Source organism: Peromyscus eremicus, chromosome 1, assembly GCF_949786415.1.
Source record: "Peromyscus eremicus chromosome 1, PerEre_H2_v1, whole genome shotgun sequence".
NCBI lineage: Eukaryota > Metazoa > Chordata > Mammalia > Rodentia > Cricetidae > Peromyscus > Peromyscus eremicus.
In genome coordinates this window covers 64212445-64234321 of record NC_081416.1, presented here as the reverse complement: position 1 = coordinate 64234321, position 21877 = coordinate 64212445, and the positions used below count along the sequence as shown (strand labels likewise).

General features: G+C 46.3%; 1 protein-coding gene across 1 annotated transcript in view; it reads right to left on the bottom strand.

Annotated features, from left to right (window-relative positions):
- The window catches only part of Tcerg1l (transcription elongation regulator 1 like), a 194801-nt gene extending 186838 nt beyond the window's left edge, over positions 1–7963 (bottom strand). The window contains exons 1-3 of the mRNA XM_059250417.1: positions 7631–7963; positions 5443–5589; positions 4556–4736 (exon numbers count right to left, since the gene is read on the bottom strand). Coding sequence (XP_059106400.1) covers positions 4556–4736; positions 5443–5589; positions 7631–7963 — 661 coding nt within the window. The remainder of the gene's footprint in view (positions 1–4555; positions 4737–5442; positions 5590–7630) is intronic.
- Between the last annotated feature and the right edge of the window lie 13914 nt (positions 7964–21877).

Genomic DNA, 21877 nt, shown 5'->3' with positions numbered 1-21877 from the left:
AAATGACCGCAAGAGGCTCAGGTGTTCGCCTCCATGATGGAATGTACTCCCCACCCCACCCCACCCCACCCCACCCCACCCCCGTTAAAAAAAAAAAGAAAACCGTGAGCCCAGATACACACCTTCCCCCTAAGTTGCTTCTTCTCAGGCATTAGATCACAGCAATGAGAAAAGTAACTAATAAACCAGGCCTCGGTGAGCAGAGATGTCCTTCTCATCACATTTAACACCATACTTCTCATTTGTTTACAGGAAGTCAGAGCATCAGGATCCCTGCTTCAACTTTTGACATCGTCCATGCCCATCACCTTCCTTTTGACATCGTCCATGCCCATCACCTTCTTTTTGATATTGTCCATGCCCATCACCTTCCTTTTGACATCGTCCATGCACATCACCTTCCTTTTGACACCATCCATGTCCATCACATTCCTTTTGACACCATCCATGCCCATTGCCTTCTCTGAATACGGGCTGTTTTACAGAGTCACGGTGGCACACTGGGGAAAGTGTGCAGACTGTCTTCAATTGGATCTTATCCTGACTGATTTTAATCACTGTGTTTCAGAATTGCCCTTGTGCTCCTTTCTAACTTTTTCTGACAGTCTCTCCACAGAGGCAGCCCATTTTTTATTGCACCCCTTTCTGATCTTCTGTGGTTACTTATTTATTTATTTATGCCTGCTAAATTGTATTAAAATTTGCTTTACCCAAAAGGGTGACCAGGTCCTGTGTAAAGCCCTTCTTCTGCATCTCTGGGATCAAAAGAATCGGAGCAGAATGCTCTTTGCCGCACACCTGGGCTTTTATTTTCTTCCCCATCTGTCTCTTTCATCATTGAAGCTGAGATGGCACAACCGTTTTGGCTATTATACATTTGTGTTCCCCAGCACAAGTTTAGTAGACTCAGGCTTTCCGATATCAGGCTAATGGCTAATACCATATAGACGGCTCTTACACAAACCTCCTGTTTCCCTCAAGGCACGGTTTATTTTGTGAGTCTCTACCAGAAGGCAAGTGACTCAATGATCTCTTCACACTGCTCTCAGCTCTTTTATTTCTGCTGAGTACCCTGACATGCTGCCTCATTCCAGAGACTCACACACTCTATGGAGGAAGAGGACTGATGGAGAGATGAAGCAGATGCATCCTGCAGCTCCTGACTAGGAGGATCATGCTGGCCACTGACATTTTCTTGCCTGCCTGCTTCCTACCCTGAATAAGCTGCTGATGGCTGGGAATGAAGGAGTCTTGGATTACTTCTCAGTTCGGCCCATTAACACCATCATTAGGGACGATTTCCTTATTAGCCATATTAGTTATTAGTTATTAACATAGTCCTTGCTTTCCTCAGCTGTGACTCTATGTCTTTACATCCTGGACCCACTGGCCAGTGAAAAGATAATAGGCCTCCTGATGCTCCTCAGCTTCCCAGGATGAATCCCTGCTTTCCTAGAGGAGCTGTGGAGCCATCAGATTGGGAAAACAGCATAAAATCTCACAACATTTACAAAGTGTGAGCCCTCAGGATATCTCTGGCTGAAGAGGGTGGAAGCCTAGTACCTACTATCTCATCTAGGCTCCCCACTGACTCCTACAGTGGTCCAGCCTCACTTAATTGCCTGCAGTTTCTTGCATACATTGTATCTACTGCTTGGCTTAGCATTCTATTCCTCTTCCCGCCCTGAGATATCACCCTAGGACTTCCCTCAGGGTCCTCCATCATTTGTAACTACATCACACGACTGTGAACTTCTGTTTCCCATCTCCCACTAGACTGCTTAGCCCAGCTCTCACGGTGCTGTGCCTGCCCCCTTCCTTGTAGATGGCTTGCCTGGTGAGTGAAGAAAAGGAGACCAGCATCAATCATAACTTCCCACATTTGAGTTGGCCAAGGCTGCTTCTAGCTCGGGGTAGAACAATTGTGCATGAACCCAGTTTACCTAAAAAATGAAACCCTTTGTAGTACGTTAAACTGGAGATGGCTTTCCAAGCTCAGTCAAGTTGAGCTCACACGACCCGAGCCCCTGAACTTGCAGTTAACTCTTAGTCAGCATAAGTTGAAAGAGATGTGACATTAACCCAAGCCTTAGAGTTCCTCACCCAGCACTCCACCCATAGTGACCTCTACCAAGGCAGCAATAGTACAGTTACTCAAACTGCTTGCTAGGCTTGCATCGCTTGAGTTCATGGCACATAAGCTTCCACTGTCCCTCAAATGTCAAAGCATGAGTCAACAGCACTTAGAGAATAAAATTACATGAAAACCACTATCCAGGCAAGAAAAGAAAGTCTTAGCTCACTGGCACTGTTTAAAATGAGAGTTTAAAACTCACTTTTCCTGTTCTCTGGAAATTCTAATTATGTTTCTTTGATTAATTTGAAAGAAATCGATAAAATACATCTGATTCTAAGGCCACTGAATTCTGAGTAGAAAAAAATGTATAGCAAAGTTGATCAATATGATATGTCAATCACAGAGTATATTTATGATGTATTTTATATTATGTGCTTGTATAATATAAATTATAGTAAAAATTAAATATGATATGCAAAATTATTCACCCATAAGATATAAAATATAATTATTTTAATAGCAACATATCTGATAATTTACAGATAAGTGTTTTAATAAAGGCATAATTTCTAGCTTTTTATGGTAAAATTGAAGTGATCTATTTTAAATTAACTAATTTGAGGATTAACTCTACCTTTCACTTTTCCTTGCTCCCCTCCTAAGTGCTTTGTGAGTCAATTAGCAACACACAAACAACCCTTTGCATAGATGTTCTTCAGGCATTCAACTCATCCTTTCCAAAGGTGAATGATTTCTGAGAATTCTGAAACTCATCAAAAAGTCAAATTTTACTGATTCTATTTAGGAACTCCCGTGTAAAGCAGATGTATCTGATGGTTAGTCACCTTGGGAGACAGGTCAACATTTCTCCCCAAGACAAGCAAGCTTCAAGTGTTATCTTCACTGGTGAAGTAAAAGGTCAAACAAAGAAGAAAAGCCAGGGAAGGTATAAAAAGCTAAGATTTGACTAATGGCAGGCAAGGTTTGAACGAAAGATTGCCAGAACATTATGTTTATAACAAGTACCATTTCATCCTTTAAAGATTACCAGTCCCCAAATCAGAAGGTGAAATTAATGAATGCCATTTGAACAGAGCTTGAGATACGTGCTGCGCTGCAGTAAGTCCGCAACCTGAGAAGTTATCGGCTTCCCAGTGAACATTAGGGTGTCCACAGGCTATGCATCCTGGGCGGACTGAGGCGTCTGAAAAATGTCTGTGTGGCCTTCTGCCACTAACGCAAAGGAAGAACTCCACCCAAAGGATTTGTTAATCAGGTAGCCTTCAAAACTAAACCTGCAGGTGATCTGGGCAACTTCACCTGTGCACTGAGAAACATAATTCTTCCAAGAGCCATTGAAAGTCATGAAGCCCTCATAGAACATGATATGTGTCATCAAATTACCTTCCACGACTATCAATGCAAATAGAAACATGAACATTGTGGTATGCAATGCTATAAACATGTGTACACCTGATGTTTGGTCAGCTCTCAATCAGTCTGCAATGCATAATGACAAGAACGAAGGCACTTTTCAGTCGAGAATCACAAAAGCCTGCCGGACTTGTTGTCTTGTTTTCCCTGAGTTATTGCTAAACAAGAGTCCTTGCAAACTGGAATAAATATGCAGGCAAACAAGGAATAAAGTAAATGCATCCCCCACCCCGGTGCTGGTATCCACAGGAGCAGCTCCTTATTACTAAATTTTAGAGACACATATTGAGATAAGCTTGGTAGGTAGGAAATTACAGGAAGATAATGTAATTCTGCAGTCATAAAATATTCCATAATGGAAGGGGCTGCAAGACAATTTTGGCACCGGCAACATTTGCTTTTATAATATGATCATATGTTAAGGTGATTTTAAAAAATCAATTTAAAAATTCATAAGATGATTTTATTCTCCTGTTACAATACATGTTTATTATGCAATGTTTCATCTGAGGATTGTTTTGGGAGGGGGTTATTTTACAGGACAAATGTTCTCTTGGGTCACTTGATTCCAAAGATAGAACAAAGCCCATCTTCCAAATAGAGTGTTTTAAAATCCATCTCCACCATCACCTCCACTGATAACGCAAAATTCACAAAAACTATGCATGTACCTGTGCCCTGCTGACCCACAGGCATCCTTGCATGCAGCTCCCTAGACAAGCAACACTGTTAACCAGTGACTATTGTTCACCTGGTTTCCTTGCTAACCAGTAGCAGAAAACATGGTCCAGTTATAAACACAGAGCCTTGCCAATATTATCCTGTACAAATCCCTCTGCTGTCTCCTCATCTTCAAGATCGACCTTATACCTGAAGAAGAGTGGCCTGACTCAAAATTTAAAAAAGATTCACACTGTGCAATACGTCATAAGAGAATTTGCTAAGAGAATTGTGTCATGAAAATGACACTTTGTTTTCAAGCTGACTTATGACTAACACAGACAGGCACAAAAGTAACATTATCACTGTTATTTAGAGACTGACCTGGTATTGGTTGAGCTGCTAATACCACAGTGGGGAGAGGCCTGGAGGCAGGAGCTGGCCTAGACAGAGATGGAGTTACTTGGTTTGCCAGAAAATGAGGTTTTTCATGGCTGTGGAAGAGTCCTGATTCCTCGGGATATATCCATGTTGAGTCCAGAGCAAAGGAATTATTTAAAAAGATCTGTCCAAAGTAAAGGTGAACAAAACATTTAGAAATAGAACATTTGGTGGAAGATACAGGTATATGCTATTGTTCACTGGTCAAATGGTGGGTGTTATACTACTGGGCATGCCATAAAAGTGTGGATCTAAAAGTTAAAGAAAGGAGTTGCTGTAAGAAAAGACCTCTAGCTGAGACTGGGCTAATCTTCAGCTATCAGCTATCTTAGCCAGTTCAGTGCAACAGCCAGGAAACAAACTGGAGAATCACCCAGTGAGATCACCACCGGTGTGGTAAGAACAAGTTAATATGTTACTCCATCTTTCATATTCAAGTAAGGAAAAGATACTCAGGACACTTGAGTTCACAAACCATCGAAAAGGAGAAAAAAACAAAGTAGGAATCATGAGGGAAAAGTCCTTTTCAAAATGTAAAACTTGCATTATATAATATTTAAGAGTGGATTTAAGATTTTAAAGCTGAAAAAAATCTGATTCAGAAATTGTTGCTTTTTCAACAGAACCCAAGCATTTGAATTATAACAAAATTATCCCTATCTGCTGATGTCTCTGAACAGGTCAGCCTGGCTCTGAAATGAGCCCTCTCTGTACTCAAATAGTCAATCTATTACAGTTAGAAAATGCATAATGTTTTCTGTTAACATGGTGATACCAGGAACTTATCAATTAAAAATCCACTTATCCAATTAAATCACTTGCACTTTTACCTTGTAATTAGGCATCCGCTTATCTATCCAGCTTTTCCCAACAGGAGGTGGCAGAGCAGAAGGGCAGACATGTGGGAAAAGGGGCACCAACTCCACAGCAGAGGAGGGGGACAGTCCAATGGTTGGAGAATGACCACCGAACAGCCACTGGAACCCAAAATTTCAAAAGAGAGAGAGAGAGAGAGAGAGAGAGAGAGAGAGAGAGAGAGAGAGAGAGAAACATTAGCCTGTTTTCTACCAAAAGACGCTGGAGTAACTGCTATGATAAAGGAATTTAAGCGTAGAAATTCGATGAGAAAATAATATCATTTCCAATCAAGAAAGACCATGAACTTTTATAAACTACTTGGGAAAGTTTCATATCTGGATCATCATAAAAGTATCAGTTCAGTATCTGTCAACATTGGGGAGGAATTTCTAAGATAAGACAATGAGAAACACAAGGAAATGGGACTTCTACAGCCCAGTGGTTACACAGAAGTCTGGCTAAACTAACTAGGTCAGGAATCTTAGAAAGGATTTGGTGGTGGTGGTGTGTGTGTGTGTGTGGGGGGGTGATCGGGAGAGGGAAACAAAAGAGGGTAGAGGGAAAGACACCAGAAACCCTTCTATACATGCAGGAAACTCAATTTTAAAAAATTAGAAAGAGTGAGTTTCTGACCTGGGCTGATGGGAAGGGCAAAGGCTGGCTTTGGGGCCATTTCTTTTGAATTCCCAGGCTCTCTTCACCGAGAGCACAGAGCTGTATCTCTGGCATTCCCTTCAGTGTGGCAGTTTGCATCCATCTCATTTACCATTTTGAAACTGTTTTAGCTAAGATTGTAACTTTCTCAAGGTTCATTAATACAAACAGATTCTAGAGCCAAGGAAATGTAAGGACTGCTTAGTTGAAGATCTCAGACAGCTAGCACTGGAATGGACAGTCACCCACTAAACCTCCCAGGCTTCACCTCAGTAAGGCGGGGGTGGGGGTGGGGAAACACTCAGAGGCTACTGCTTCAACGGCACAATGTTTTTCTTGTTTTGCTATATGTAAAAATGGCTTCCTGATTCTATCTATCCTTATTTAGATGGTGAATAGCAGAAAATATTTGAAAGACAAATGCTAAAGTTTTTTCCGGATTTTTCTTTTTTAATTTATGGGAGGGGGAAGATTCAAGGGTTTGGAGGGGGTAGTTTTTGACATTATGTACCTCTAGTGGTAACACTCTGAAATGACAGCCCTCCTAAACATGGCAAAAGCTACCAGAGCTTATCCAATAAAGCCGAATACGATGTGCATCACACACCAAGATAGGATGCCCAGTATGGCTTGTATCGTTATCGTTAAGTCTAAGGAACAGCTTAGGGGGAGTTTCATGATGTCTTCTAGAAAAACTCACAAGGTGGTACCGGGATAAAATTAATTAAAAGTGTTGTGACAGAACGTTTATTTGAATATGCTAGTCTCGGGATGAAATATAGGCTATTCTTGTATTCAAATTCATTTGTACAGATAGTGAACAATGAATTTGGCCAAAGCCAGGAAAGGTTGCAGCACCGCACCATCAATCCAAGATGTAGTCACTTTTCTTTGCTGTTCCAGGCTGTGCATACCAAACTCTTCTAAAGTGGGATCAGGCTTTAGGGAATTCAAATGGCAGGAGAGGAAATCCCCCACCCCCCAAAACGCTTTCAAGGCAGGATTTCCAGGCTGCCTTCCGTGGCTGGAATTCTCTTAAGCACTGCCCTGAATCTATGTGAAGGAGTAGGGGGACCAGATCAGAATCAGAAATAGCTATTGATCCGCAGCTTGCTTTCAAGTCTGGCGGAGACTGTAAAAGTATTAACTTCGAGGCCAAGGCAGCCACGGTAGTTGGTTGCCGCGCTGTGCTCGGCGGCGGCGACTTCAGCACCGCGTTCTGGACAGCGCCCGGCGCCGAGGGAAAGTTGGGTCCAGGCAGTCTGGCTCCAGCCAAGGATGCCGGGTCTAAGCCGCTCTAATGAGCAAAAAACTGCCAAGGCAAAGCCGGACGTCGAAGCATGAACTTTCTTGCCAATGTATGACTGCGAGGCTGCGTCCGGATGGTGTGGGGTACCCAGGATCACCCGGGAAGGGAGGAGCGCCAACCCGAGGGCCAGGGCCGCCCGGGGGAAGGAGGGGACCTGCAATCCTAAACCTGAGTGGGATCGGGCCTGGGGTCGTTACCTGTCCGTGGAGCAGGGGATAATGGTGCACGGCGGCGTGGTCTGGCGCAGAGGGCAGCGGCAGCAGGGGCAGCAAGGGCTCGCCCGGGGCTGGCCAGCCCGGCAGCCGCGCGAGCAGCGGGGCGGCGGCGGGCTGCGCCGAAGCCAGCAGCACCGGCGGGGGCGCGACCCCGGCGCCAAGCCGGAGCAGCCCGGCGGAGCCGGGGACCATCCAAACCCAGGGCGGTGGCGGCGGGTCTGCATTCATCGGCCACGGGAGAGGCTGCCGCCACCGGGACTGCTGGGGCTGCTGCAGCTGCCGCCGCCGCCGCTGGAGCCTGGCGCCCGCCAGCATCCTACACCCCCGCGCGGGCGGCGGCGGGGGCGGCGGGCGCCCGAGGTGCGGGCCGGCGGCGGCGCGGGCTTCGGAGCGAACTCTCTTGGTTGCGCGGCGCGGCCGCTCGCTCCTCCCCTGCCCCGCACGGGAGCCCCTCCTCCTGCCTGCGCCCTCCCTGCCTGCACCGCCCCCGGGCCCGGCCGGGCCCCAGTCCCCGCCCCCAGCCCCGGACCCCAGAGGCGGGGACTCAGCGCGGCACCGAGGGGCGCGCCCAACCCGGCCGGCTGATTCCTCTACTGCAGTCCCCAGCCCACTCCGATGTCGCTGCTGGTAGCCTAGGGTTCTAGCTGACGGTGCGCACAGCGGAGCCAAGGGCTCCAGGCTCCGCGCTGCGATCCTAACCGCGAGCTGAAGCCGAGGTGGAGGCGCCGGGGCCAGGCAGGTCCCGCCACCCGCGGAGCTAGGGGCGCCGGTGCGATCTACCTGGTTTAAAGTGAGTCTAAGGCGCAGGGCCCAGAGGGAATACTAGACTGCAGACGCTGACGCCAGGTGGGCCGGGGACCCTTCTAGACACGGGTCGATTTCTCTCTTGGATAAATATGGAAAATATTTACCTAGGTCCCTAAAGCGTCGCCGTGCCCTGAAACCCGAATTTTTGGTACTGAGTCTCTAACATCCTCCCCATCCCACTCCCACCCCTCACTCCCGATATCTGCTGGCTTCAGCGCCCTCCTCTGCCTCTGCTTTAACTCTGAGACCCCCAACCTTTCCCCTCGCTCTGGTGCAAAGCATAAGACTCGTGGTTATGGGGCCATTACACAAGACGGTCCCTCGTCTAGAGGGCTCGGCCTCCGTAAAGTCGTCTTTAATTCCTCCCGACACAGGACTGAGGTTTCTTCATGCCTCGCCACAAGCTGCTCTACCGCTGCACGCAGGAGTCAAGGAACATTCCGAGCTCCCTCTCAGCCCATGTCTGCTGAAGGAGCCTGGCTCCGCGCTGGTCACACAGTATCCACCAGGCGGCGCTGGTCCCAGCGCCTGTGTTGACCTCGCTTGCGCTGAGGACTGGGTGGACTGGTTGCGTGCCAGGTCTCTGCCTTCAGATTCTCTGACATTAGTTGGTAGCTGCTTCCAGCCCCAGTCCAGCCCTAGGCAGTTAGTGCTGACAGCAGGGCACAGACTTCCACATACTAATGAACCCTAAACCCTAGGCACCCAACCGTAAGATCTAGCCCAGCTTAGAAGCACTTGACCAAACTTCAGGTACCAAGAAGAAGGATCCACGCAGTTAAGAGCTTGCCTACGAAGCCTGCCTGACCTGGGTGGAGTGCAGCACACCCAGCTACCTCCAAAGACACATCTAGGTCAGTCACATACTCATCACTTCTCACCTCTTTAGCAGCCCCTTCTAATAAAAGCATCCAAGTGCTTCCGATCAGTTTCCGGGGTTGCTTCCTCATCCTTTTGGTTTGCCTAACTTCCTTCTGGCCTGGCATGATTTCTTTTAGATCTCGGCATATGCTGATTTACATAGTTGGCACATCACTGCTTTTCTCCACCCAAACCACTTACAATTAGTGAGTTTCTCTCTTTCTTTGATGCCAAAGTACTGACAAGATTATTTCCCACGTACAGCCCCAAAACTTTGCAGATTAGAGCACTGGTATCATCCACTGGAGAGACTGCATTCATGTGTCTCTTTATGATACTGTGTGGCCATTTTGGTCTCTGGGCCCACAGTCTACTGAGGTGTTTTGCCAGTTATTAGGCAGACTAACAGCGCCCCCCCCCCCCCTCAACTGTACTTAGAGAAGCAGAATAGTGTTTGTTCACCCCTTGCTGATGTGACCTAGGGAAACAGAAGACCCCTACTGGCCCTATCTGGGTTGTGTGTGTACTCTCGGCAAAGCAAAGCTTTTTGCCTGTAGCACTTCTAGCTCCTGGAATGAAGAAATGCAGTCAACCCAAATCTGTGGATATTCCACCATCTGGGGGATTCCCACACCCCTTCTCACACAATGCTTATGCTAGTCAACTTAACTAAAGGTTGAGTCCCTCTCTGGGCTGTTTGGTGCTCAAAGGCCTCCACACCTTGGGCACTCCCTTACTCTAAAGAGAAGACAGCCTCAAAGAGCCTCCCAATGGCCACACAGCTTTGCTGTCACCTGTCACAGGCTCAACTCTACCAAAGCACCTCTGTGCTTTGAGCCACGTGTCTGCACCATGCACTGTTCTGGATTCTGGGTAACATAGAAAAGACAACTCCCACTGGTTAATTGCTGTGAGGAGGCTCAAGAGAGCTTAAATCATCCTTCAGATTCTTGTTTCAATGGCTCCAGCACAGCACAGGCTTGCCTCAGCCCCCATATAATCCAAGAACAAATTTATACCCCTGAGGATGTGGGAAGATCTCCTCTTGGGCACCTTGCCTTCCTGGTCATTTAAGAAGACTCTCCATGACCATTCCTGTGAAGGTTACTTGTGTGTCACGAGGATAGCTTAAGGGTCAAAGAGGTAGAAACTGCAAGAGGATACAGGTACAGGAGGATGCTACCATCAAGCCAGGCAGCATTGCCTGAGAGTCAGAAATCAGGAAAGCAGCCCTCTTCGAGCTGAAGTTGCTCACCTAGGAGATGTGGGGTACAGTGGGCATGTCTACTTACTGGTCAGCACTTTAAGGGGATCCGCCTACATGGGGCAGAAATTGGCACCCCATTAAATGCATGCCATTCATCTCTCTATAAAAGTCAGTGGGAAGTTTGCTTTATAAAGAATTTTGTGCAGCCGTCTTAAGTACCACAAGTCAGAGAGGACTGCCAAAAGCTGTCCTTTATATTAGGCAAAACCAACAAATAATTCCAGCTAAGGGGAGACAGAACACTGTGTAAGCAGACCATCCACAGAAGGAAGAAACAGGCTAATTATCCTAAGATGCTAATGAGTTCTGAGTTTGTATATCATCTTTCAGGAAGAATTAATAAGGGGTTTAGGGGGAGGTTGGTGGAATGAGATTTTTGCAACCTGGAGAAGGTGTTCTATTAAAGCTTATTTTGTTCTACTAGGTAAGATTGAAATGAATTTAAAAAAAATAGGAAGAATGCAAATGCTTTCTTGCGGCCTACAGAGTTAAAATAACTGTCGGGGAAGCTAGGGGAGGTCCAGGGCCCAGGCTTCCCTCAACAGTTCCCAGCCCAACCACCAAGCTGTCTCTCCAAGGGATCCTATCAGGTCCTTCCCCCGCTGGAAACTCATTGTGGTGACACAACCGAGTCCTGGATGAAAGCCAAGCAAGCAAGCTACCACCTTGGGTGTTGGCCAATGCCGAAGGGAAGAGGGCTGACAGTTTGACACCTGAGTCCCTGAGCTTGAGGAGTGGCATGTAAGAGGTCTCCCCAACTTTGTCCTTTCAGAGACAACTGTAGCTAGAGTTTTCCTGCCTGGCCCACAGTCAGGACAAATCTCTCTCACCTGCCAGTCCCACAGCCGCTCAGACCCGACCAAGTAAACACAGAGACTTATATTGGTTACAAACTGTATGGCCGTGGCAGGCTTCTTGCTAACTGTTCTTACAGCTTAAATTAATCCATTTCCATAAATCTATACCTTGCCACGTGGCTTGTGGCTTACCGGTACTTTACATCTTCCTTGTCCTGACGGCAGCTGGCAGTGTCTCTCTGACTCAGCCTTTCACTTCCCAGCTTTATTCTCCTCCTTGTCCCGCCTATACTTCCTGCCTGGCCACTGGCCAATCAGTGATTTATTTGTTGACCAATCAGCAACACACTTGGCATACAGACCATCCCACAGCAGACAACTCTGAAGGCTCCCAGGCCACCTAGAAGATCTGTCTTTGTCACTGTTGGGAACTTCAAGCTAGAGTTCAGGAGCAGGGGTCCTTGATGGAGCTAGAATTGAGAGAGACAGCTGTCAGTACTCATAGATGTCACAGAAGCCTTCTGATGCACAGATCCAGTATGATGGAGAGAGGGCAGCAGTTTTGGGTTTAAGTGATGGTGTGTGATGCTCCCTAACTCAGAGGGAAACAGGATACACCCTGTAGAGGCCAGGCTGTGCTTAGAAAAGAGATCATTGTTGTTGTTTTTTATGTATGTCAGAACAGGTATCTTGAAAATGCAAAAAAGCACAGAGTCAACACATTTAGGGAAAAACAGTGGTAACATTTGATGACCTTTCCTATACAGCAATGTATTTCTGTTTTTTTTTTATATTTTTAAAAAATTGTGTTTTAGCGTGTGTGTGTGTGTGTGTGTGTGTGTGTGTGTGTGTAACATGGATGCATGATCAGAGGACAATTTTCAGAAGTTGGAGTTGGTTTTCTTCTATCATGTCGATTCAGAGAATTGAGCTCAGGTTGCCAGACTTGGTGGCAAACACCATTAGGTGCCTGACGATCTCGTTAGCCCTACAACATTCTACTAGCATCTTTCTGTGCACAATGTGAAAACAGACAGGTATACAGTGCATATCTAGTTTGTTGCATCTTGTCATATTGCATTTTATATTAAATTTAAATGCAATTGATATTGCATTTCTAATCACGAACATTAGCTCAATTTCTGCTATGCATGATTCTAAATCTTGTTTGCACCCAGTGCAGCAGTCTACGAACTTTGCACGTTACCACAAAGTCTGCAGGAGTTTGTTCATCAACACTGAGCACACCTCAGTGAAGACTGGGCACTGTGGGTAAGTCTGCCTACAGCTGGCAAAGAGAACAGAGCCACAAACACCATGAATCTCTGCCTATGACACGTCTTGCTTTTCGGACTGCTGTGTGCACAGGCCTGCTCCCTAGACAGATACGCCCTCTGCCAGGCTCCAGGGTCCCTGCCTTGAGTGGTAGAACTGACTCTCAAAAGTCCTGAGACATTAACATGCAGGCTGAGGAATGCATACCTTCTCCTGCCCTGTACATATGCACAAAATAAATAAAAGTGCTTTTTCTTAAATTACAAAAGTTAAGAAACTGAGGCAAATAAAAATCTGGAGTGTGTCCTAGCCCTTAGAGCTGATCATTTTCAGGACTAGAATTTAGATCCAGGGAACCAGATCCTCAGAGAAGGTTACCAAAGGCTCTGGAACACCTCAGGAGTGATAGAAATGTTTGGGAACTGAAGGTCACATTGTTTCTTGATCTCTTCTCTCTGGAAGAGTCTCAGCCAGGGGGACACGCTCCCTGAGCCTGATCTCAGAGCAGTGTACATTCCAGAGAGATGTCCCCTCTGAATCAGCCACCATGATCCTTCCAGTCTACATTCTCAATTCTTCATAGTGTGTTGTATTTCATCAGATATGAAAGAGGGAACTAAATGTGGTCTCTGCACAGTTGATTGTCTTAGTATTTTTCACTTGACAAAACAGTCTTGCAAGGAAGAAGAAAATCACAGAAAAGTCCCTGTTTTTCTTCCCTGAGCACTTAACTTAAATAATTCTGTGCACTCGGGAACTTCTACCATTTAGCCCTTTCTCTGACTCTTCCAACTCATTAGTAAATATATTAAAATAGTCTACCCTCAGCACCAGCCCCTGGGGCACATGGCTTCCAAACTTTCCTCATGGTCATAATTAGACAGGGCAAAATTTTCCACTATCGAGGGAGCTATATAAATCCATACATGAAACTATGGTCTTGAGTAGTGAGGTCCTTTTATAAGGATCTTGTTGGGACAGCTAAGCCATCAGGGCATTTTGGGGACTGACAAGAATTCAGAGAGAGCCTGGGTGATGATTGAAGAGGCAGACTTTCCCCCAGGACACTGTCTCAGAAAGTGTTTTCATATGGTTGGGGAAAGGCTTCACGGCTCACCTCTGAGAACAAGGGAGAGGGACCTGCTTCCATGGGATACTCATCCCGTTCCCTTCCTCCATCCTCCCCTCTAGCCTTCCTGTTCCAGAACCAGGTCCCTGATGTTGCTTGGTCTCAGGTATCTCACTCCTATGTGAGAGACCTCATCAGTCATTAATTGTCACATTTACCACAATGTCTGAGGAGCAGATTCTGGGCTCTGCTTTTCTGTGGGCTGCCAGGTAATTCTGGGCAAGTTCTGTGATCTCTGTAGACTCAGTTTCCCCAGATGGAAGCAGGTCTCTAGTATAAGGAAAATGAGGACCGTTCACAGGAATTCTTACCAGGGGTTGAGCTTCATGAAATCTGAGGTGGGGGTGGGGGTGGGGAGACAGCATTTCCTTTTGACAGTCTCCCTGTCCAGTGGCATAGCCCAGCTCTGTGACTCCTTTGCTCATGTCTGTGCTCCCAGCCTGGTTCTGACTCCTGGAATGCAGGAGCCCAGAGACTGCTGTGGGCACACACATGCCCACACACAAATACACAAAGTTTTCTGAACCCCATTTCAAAATAAAACAAAACATGTCAGGCACCTACACAACTTGAGAGGTATCAGGGGGCAGACTTGCCTGTGGCTGACGAGGAGTGTCCTCCTGTACTCTTGACCACAGCAAACCCACATAGAGAGTCCCTGTCCCTGCCCAAGGAAACACTGGCAGTCCTACCACAAGCCTGGAGCCCATGGCCAAGTAAGTGGCAGGTCAACCATGGCTAGATCCGAGGCCCTCAAAAAAGGGGCAGTTTTCCTCAAGTGAGTGGGGGAAATTAATTAATTAACTAAATGTATGTAAGAGTAGCTTCTGAAGAAGGCAGAGCACCTAAAGAGGAAAAAGCAAGGAATGCTGAGACACAGGTCCCCCATTTCTAAAGAGAAGCTACTGTCTCACAACCACATAAATATCCATGGTGCAGATCTAAACCCCTCCTGGGATTCAGGATCTCCTGCATGCTACTATGTACCTGGCCTAGGGACAGGAAGAACTACACAGGGCATCCAGTCACCCCAGCCAGAGGGCTGTAAGAGCTCTGGGGCCACCGTCTCCTCACTCACCTGTGCTGCTACCTTGTAAGGAGGGCCTGGGCATCTGATGCCTCTCCAGTGTCCAGTGGCAGGGTTCTACCCACCGCCATCATTTATTGGCAAGGCAAAGACCAAGTACAGATGAATAGACTGGTTTTGGAAAGAAAGAACATGGTCCCAGGAAAGGATCCAGCCACCACAATCAGCCAGAGTGTGGGGAGCGGTCAGTGGAGGGTAATTTCTCAGCAGAGGCTTCCATCCTCCTTCCCGCCCTCCCTCCAGCTTCTCCACCTCTGCAGGGATGAATGTGATCCTGAGCTCCTCCTAAAAAGTGACAGCCGCACCCAGTAAGCAAATCTGGTAACAAAGGAGCAGGTGCTCATAGGGGCCCTAGAGTTACCAAAGCTCCACTCCAGATATCTGAGCTAAGCACAGAAAATCAACAGCAAAAGACCCTCCAGACCAGCCAGAAGTAGCCTTCTCCACCACACAGAGGCAATGGGGTTTCTTGAGTTTTAATGATAATGTGACCCCGGTGCCAGGCACAGTGTCTGCCTAATTTATGTACGACCATCGATGGCTTCTCCTACCAGGTGATGACAGGACATGGGGAGGCCAGGAGAGTTGGCCAAGGTCTGGAGCTGGACAGAGATCTGGGACTGTTTTGCTTTGAGATGAAGAGTCTCCCCAGAGGCTTATGAGTTGAAGGCTTGTTTACAGATGTGTTGGGATCATGAAAGTACTAAGGTCATCAGTGGGTTAATAATCTATTGATGAGTTCACACTGAGTGAACTAGGTGGGGAGGTAGATATAGCCTGTCAAACTGCTTCTGGAGGGAGACTGTGGAAGGCAGTCTCACAGTGACACTATGAAGTGCTTCTGCAAAGTTTCCAGTTCCCTGGTGCCTCCTCACTTCTGTTGACAGCCGTTCCACAGGCCAGAGTGCCTGCTTCTCACCTGACCTCTCAGGACATGGAGAGGATTAAAACTTTATCCAAGGCACTTTCTCCAGCACTTGTCCCCAGGTCCACTTCTCCATGTGTTTAAGACTTGACCTGGGCCGGGCGGTGGTGGCGCACGCCTTTAATCCCAGCACTCGGGAGGCAGAGCCAGGCGGATCTCTGTGAGTTCGAGGCCAGCCTGGGCTACCAAGTGAGTTCCAGGAAAGGCGCAAAGCTACACAGAGAAACCCTGTCTCGATAAACCAAAAAAAAAAAAAAAAAAAAAAAAAAAAGACTTGACCTGGCACTCCATACCCTTTTATTTTTGATGAATTGTCGCTCTCTTCATTCCAGCAGTAGAGGACCCAGGTACCTGCTACAGGGGCAGTAGCTCACCTGTGGGATGACTGAAGACAAGGACAGACCAAGGTTAGGGACAAGTCCTCTGGACTGGGAACAGTGCTGAGTTCTTGGATGTGATGGCCTGGGTACTCCTGGGCTCCTTCCCGGCATTGGGTGAGGGGCTGTTCTTAGTGAGTCTGTCTTAACAAAAGCCCTCCTAGTATGGAATATATTTGTGTGTGTGTGTGTGTGTGTGTGTGTGTGTGTGTGTGTGTGTGTTTTGATGACGTGGCTACAATTTTTAAAGGTATGAAGCTGAATTGTCCCCCAAAGTGGGAAAACTCTGTGAGTTTGAAAGTAGCAAGGAAATCCCAAATAGGAACACAGGGTTAAGTTAAATTCCTTGTTTTATGAGAACTGTCATCAGCTCATGGAGAACTGACCAAAGCTGTTGTTTCCTTGTGGGAATCAAGACTGAATGGATGCCCAAGAGAATCCCAGGTAGAGTTGGGGTCCCCAGAAAGTGATAATGCTCTGTCGCAGAGGACCACCTGAAGCATGGCACTCAGCCCAGAGGGCCCTCAGGGAACCTGCCCATGGTACCCTAAAGTTTCCTGGGAAGCCTGCTCATTCAGCCCTGAGGATCCTTGGGGAACATGTCTACTTGCCCCTAAAATGCTGTGAGACTCCACCTGCTCAGCCCTCTGGTTCAGGAGGAAAGAATTTCTTGCTAAGGACTCAGCCCAGGCCATCCACAGAGTCCCTGGACACGACCCTACCATGGGATAGAAAAATCTCTGAAAGATGCAGCTTAATTTAGTCTCCAAGGAGCTACCACACAGAAGGATCAGAAGTGTACCTCAAAACAAGGCATCTGAAGGGAGGAAGCTTTATGACCAAGATGAGAGGGAAACATTGACATAAAGGGATCAAATCCCCTGAAGAGACAGCTAAGATGGGAATTATAGGGCACTGGATATGAAATCTGTGTGCAGGATACATTTAAATAAAATTTAAATGTGTTACAGGGCCCTGCCATGAAATGTTTTAAAATATTTTAAACTTACATCATAAACTTGAGGCTGAAAAGGAAGAATTATTCTAAAAATTTCTAGGTGGATTTGAAAATTAATTTAATAAACCTTTCATGAATGGAAGTAAGGTTTAAGCACAATGTGAGTGGATTAAAAAAATAAATAAGAGAGCTGAGGAGAGCACTCAGCAGGTAACGTGCTTGTTGTGCATGCATGAAGACCCTAGTTCGGATCCCTGATGTACATTAAAGCTGGGCATGGTGGCACACGTATGTAACCCCAGTTCTGGGGAGACAGAGATAGGCAGATCCTGGAGGCTCACAGGCCAGTCATTCCAGCTGAAATTCTAGGTTCAGTGAGAGACTCTGTCTCAAAAAATGAGGTAGAGAGCAATGGAGGAAGACACTCAGTGTTGACCTCTGGCCTATGTGTACACCCATGTACACACACACACACACACACACACACACACACACCAAGTAAAAAGATAAAACAGAATTAGAAAATATAGCCATAAATCAGATAAGATATATTAGTATGAAAATGTATGAAGCTTGTCATTATATTTAATTAATAATGCTCATAAAATCATGAGTAAATAAAGAGCTCAAACTAAGTTGAAGAGATGAGGGACTTGAAGAGTGATAGGAAGTATTTACCCAGAATTCCCTCCTTCCCATGGAGTTCTTCTGATCTTGGAAGTGAGGGTGAGAAATTTGGAGGATAAAGCAAGTAGCGTGATCATGCAGCTAGGGAGAGCTCCAGAATAATGAATGACGGAGGAGAGACCAGGAGACAGTCGTCAGTATGTGGATGGAATGTGAGATGCAGGTGTGTGAACCCTTGGTCCTTCACTCTGGTGCTATTTCTTTGGGAGGTTCTAGAACCTTTAGGAGGTAGGACCTTGTGGCAAGAAGTGAGTCACTGGGGAGGGGAGGGGCTTAGAGGCTTTTAGCCTGTCTACTGACTTCTTCCTGTTTCCTGTTCCACCAAGGTGTGAGGTGAGGAGTCCCAGCTGCACACTCCTGCCACCATGGAGATGCCTGCTCCTGGACCTTCCTTCCAGGAGGGACTGCAACCTCAAACTGTGAGCCAAAATAGGACTGTCCTTCCTTATGTCGCTTCTTGTCCTGTACTTGGTCAAAGCAACAAGAAAGTAACTAATAAAAGAAATAAGGGACAAATAAAGGCATGGGGGGGGTAACAGACCTCAGACTCCAGTCAAGGTGAGTTTCAGAGGATAGAAGGAGAGCCCCCCAGCCCAGCAGGAGGAAGGTCAGAAATACTGACGCAAAGAGGAAACAGTGAAAGAATGATCATCAAGGCACCCAGGCCTGTGAAGCAGCAATAATGAAGAAACACTTTGTAGGGTTAAAAATTAGGCTAAAACCAAAGTACTTGACCAAAATAGCATGTAAATTTGGAGGGAAAGTAAAGATACTTATTAAAATTTAACTTTGCCAAATTAAATATTCATGTTGGGATTTCTACAGTGGATGCTGAAAGAATAAAAATAGGATTTGGCAAGTTTTTTTAAATCAATATATGAAAGTTATTTGCATTTCCATAATGTATGCAATAAATGGAGGACATAATTTAAAAATATGTAGTATTTACAATAGCCACAAAAAGGATGAGGTCCATAAGAGTAAACTAACAAAAAAAATGTGTAATTTCATCATGGAGAAAATTGTGTAACTTTATTGAGACATTTAAAAAGCACTTAGAAATGGAGAAATGGACTGCTTTTATGGATAGAATTGTAATGTATTAAATTTACCAATTCTTCCAAAATGTATGCAGAATTTTAATGCAATCAAAATAATCAAGAGATTGTTTTTAATAGACCATGATAAGTTAATTATTAAATACATTTTGCAAGGGCAAAGGGCAAGAATAGCCTAGACAAGACAGCCCTGCTGAAAGAGAACATTTTTCAACAAACAAAACAAGCCTTGTTGGATAACAGGGCATGGTGGCTCATGCCTGTGATTCCAGCCCTTGGGAGGCAGAGGCAAGGCTATCGCAAGTTCAAGGTCAGCTTGGGCTGAAGAGTATGCTATCACTCCAAAACAATACACGTGCACACAAAGAAGGGTGGACAGGGCTGAAGAGGTGCCTCAGCAGTTAAAAGCACTTGCTGCTCCTCCAGAGAATCTGAATTCGGTCCCCAGACTGGTTCAGGAGGCTCACAAGTGCCTGTAGCTCAAGAGTTAGGAAATTTGATGCCTTCGGCTTCCAAGGGCATCTGCACTCCTATGCACACACACACACACACACACACACACACACACACACACACACACCTACACACACATGGATCCCTACACATAATTAAAAGCAATAAAAAGGAATCTTAAAATAGTATTGAACAAAAGTGTGAAACAAATCTTGGACCCTTCCCTCATTCAATATGTATCATAGAACTAAAAGTAACAGATAAAATTATTAAGCCTTTGGGTAGATAAAAATTTTATAGGGCATAGAAAGCATAGTAGTTTAAAAGAACAATGAGAATTTGGTACCTATCAATACTGTATTTGAAATGTTGCCCTTCAGAAAACATCACTCTGAACTTGAAAGAGAAATTCTCAGCCTAAGAAAAAGTTCATAATGATAATGCACACAACAGACAAAGATCCACAATCTACAGAATGTCCATAATATATAAAGAATGTTTGTATGTCAACAACAAATGACTAACAGCCCAATAAGAAAAGACTAGATGAGACATGCCATAAAATATATCAACAGATGGTTGTAGTCTCTGTGGAAACTCCATCTACAGAGTCTAGAGTCTCCATTCCAAGTCCAAGTTCAACCTATTGTCTGCTGATCCCAGGCACCAAGACAGCCTAGCACTGGTGAGCTCTGCATTTGTTTAGTTGCCCCTGACAGAAGCAAGATCCACATGGTAGGTCCACTCCAGGGCCGGCATGGTTGCTATGGGGCCCAGTGTGCCCAGAATCTGTGGCACTGCCAAGGCCAGGATACAGTTCTGGCCAGATACTGACTGTTGAGAGGTAGGGAGAGATCCCACTTGGAAGGGCTTTGGCTCAGGCACCTGAGCTGAGGAGATGTGGCCCCATTGTTCCATATCTATATCTAAATGTTGCCAGATGTCTTCTAAAAGAACCACCCCACACTGAGAACAGTGTCACAGCAGAGCAGAGGTTCCGCAGTGACCCTGCCAGCACCTTGGGAACCAGGCTCCTTGGATCATGTTGGTGTCCTTGTTCTGAGCAGAGGCTGCCACATGCCTCCATCACTTGGAGCTTAGCAGACAGATAGACAAGTCCACTGGTCCCCAGTTTTAACAGTCTGGACACTGTGTTTGCACTGAAACAGATCTCTCCCATCTCTGTGGCTGTCTGCCTTTCCTATCCATTTCATCCATGAGAGCTTTACATGATAAAGACAACCTCCTACCTCAGACAAAGCACAAACTCTGACAGACTCAGCTGTGTTTTTTGTTTTGTTTTGTTTTGTTTTGGGTGGGGGCGGGGTTCTCCATTTCAAGGAATACTAAGGGGCATTCTTGCGACTTTCAAGGTTTTTTTTCATAGTGTTGGAGATCCATCTCAGGGCATAGTGCATGCTAGCCAAACACCTCCCTCCTGCTGAGTTCCATGCCCAGCCCTTCAGGGTGTTCAGTGGAGAATTCCTTATTGAGCTCTCAACAAAGCCACGCATGTAGTTACCCTCCAGCGTGACCTTTGTTCTGGATCCATGGGCCACACTGCAAGACTAATACCACTCTTATAATCAAGGGCAAGATGCTCTAAGATCACATGGCTCCCGCTTTTGCTGCCGCAGCTGCTGTCCAGTGGGAGGGGCCTGGCTCGGAAAAGCTAAGTGAAAGATGCCAGCATCACCACAGTTCTGCAGATGCTAGCAAGGGGGTGGGTAGTAAGGTGGAGGGTCACACATGCCTCATGACACCAGCAATGACCTGGTCAGCACAGGACCAACCTCAGAGATGTGGTACTGCTGTGAAGGTGACCCAAGCCATCCCTGGCAAAGCAAGGACGAGTTACTTTGATATAGATGGTCCTTCACCCCCAGACTCTCCTAATGGATTCAGCTGCGGAAACAGGACCATGAAATTATCAGGGGGATAATGGTGGAGTGAAAGGGCAGTCCCCATGAGTGCAGACTCATCCTGCAGGTCACAAAGAAGAAAATGAGTTTGCAGGAAGTACTGGGCCTCTGCTTGATTCCTGGAGGCCACATTCCTGCCTCTGTTCCTTCCACCCAGCTTTACATATAGGTGTTGTTAGTGGTCCTTAGTGCATGGTAGGAATTGTCTGTGAGATGGAGCCTGAAGATGAGCCCTCTGGGTGGGAGTCATAAGGGTGGAACCCTGTAGCGGTGGGATCAGTCTCTTCCCTGTAGGAAGAGAGGAATTTTTTTCTACTTTGGGTAGAGAGAGAAGTAGGTGACCATCTTCAAGCCAGGAAAGGAGCTCTCACCAGGAGTGTGGGAAATGGGTCCTCCTGTTTAAGCCATACATCACTGGGGGTATTGATAGCAAAACAGCGCTGATTGGTGGCTCTGGTTACCAGCAGAAAAGTCACGGGCCATGGCCACGACTACCAGAGTTATAAAGAGCTTTATTAGAAAGAAAGAGGGGATAGGAGGGAGGAGAGCCAGGCCTGGAGAGAAAGGAAGATGGCGGGAGCAGAGAGAAAACACAGAAAGAGAGAGAGGATTGGGGGTCTGCATTT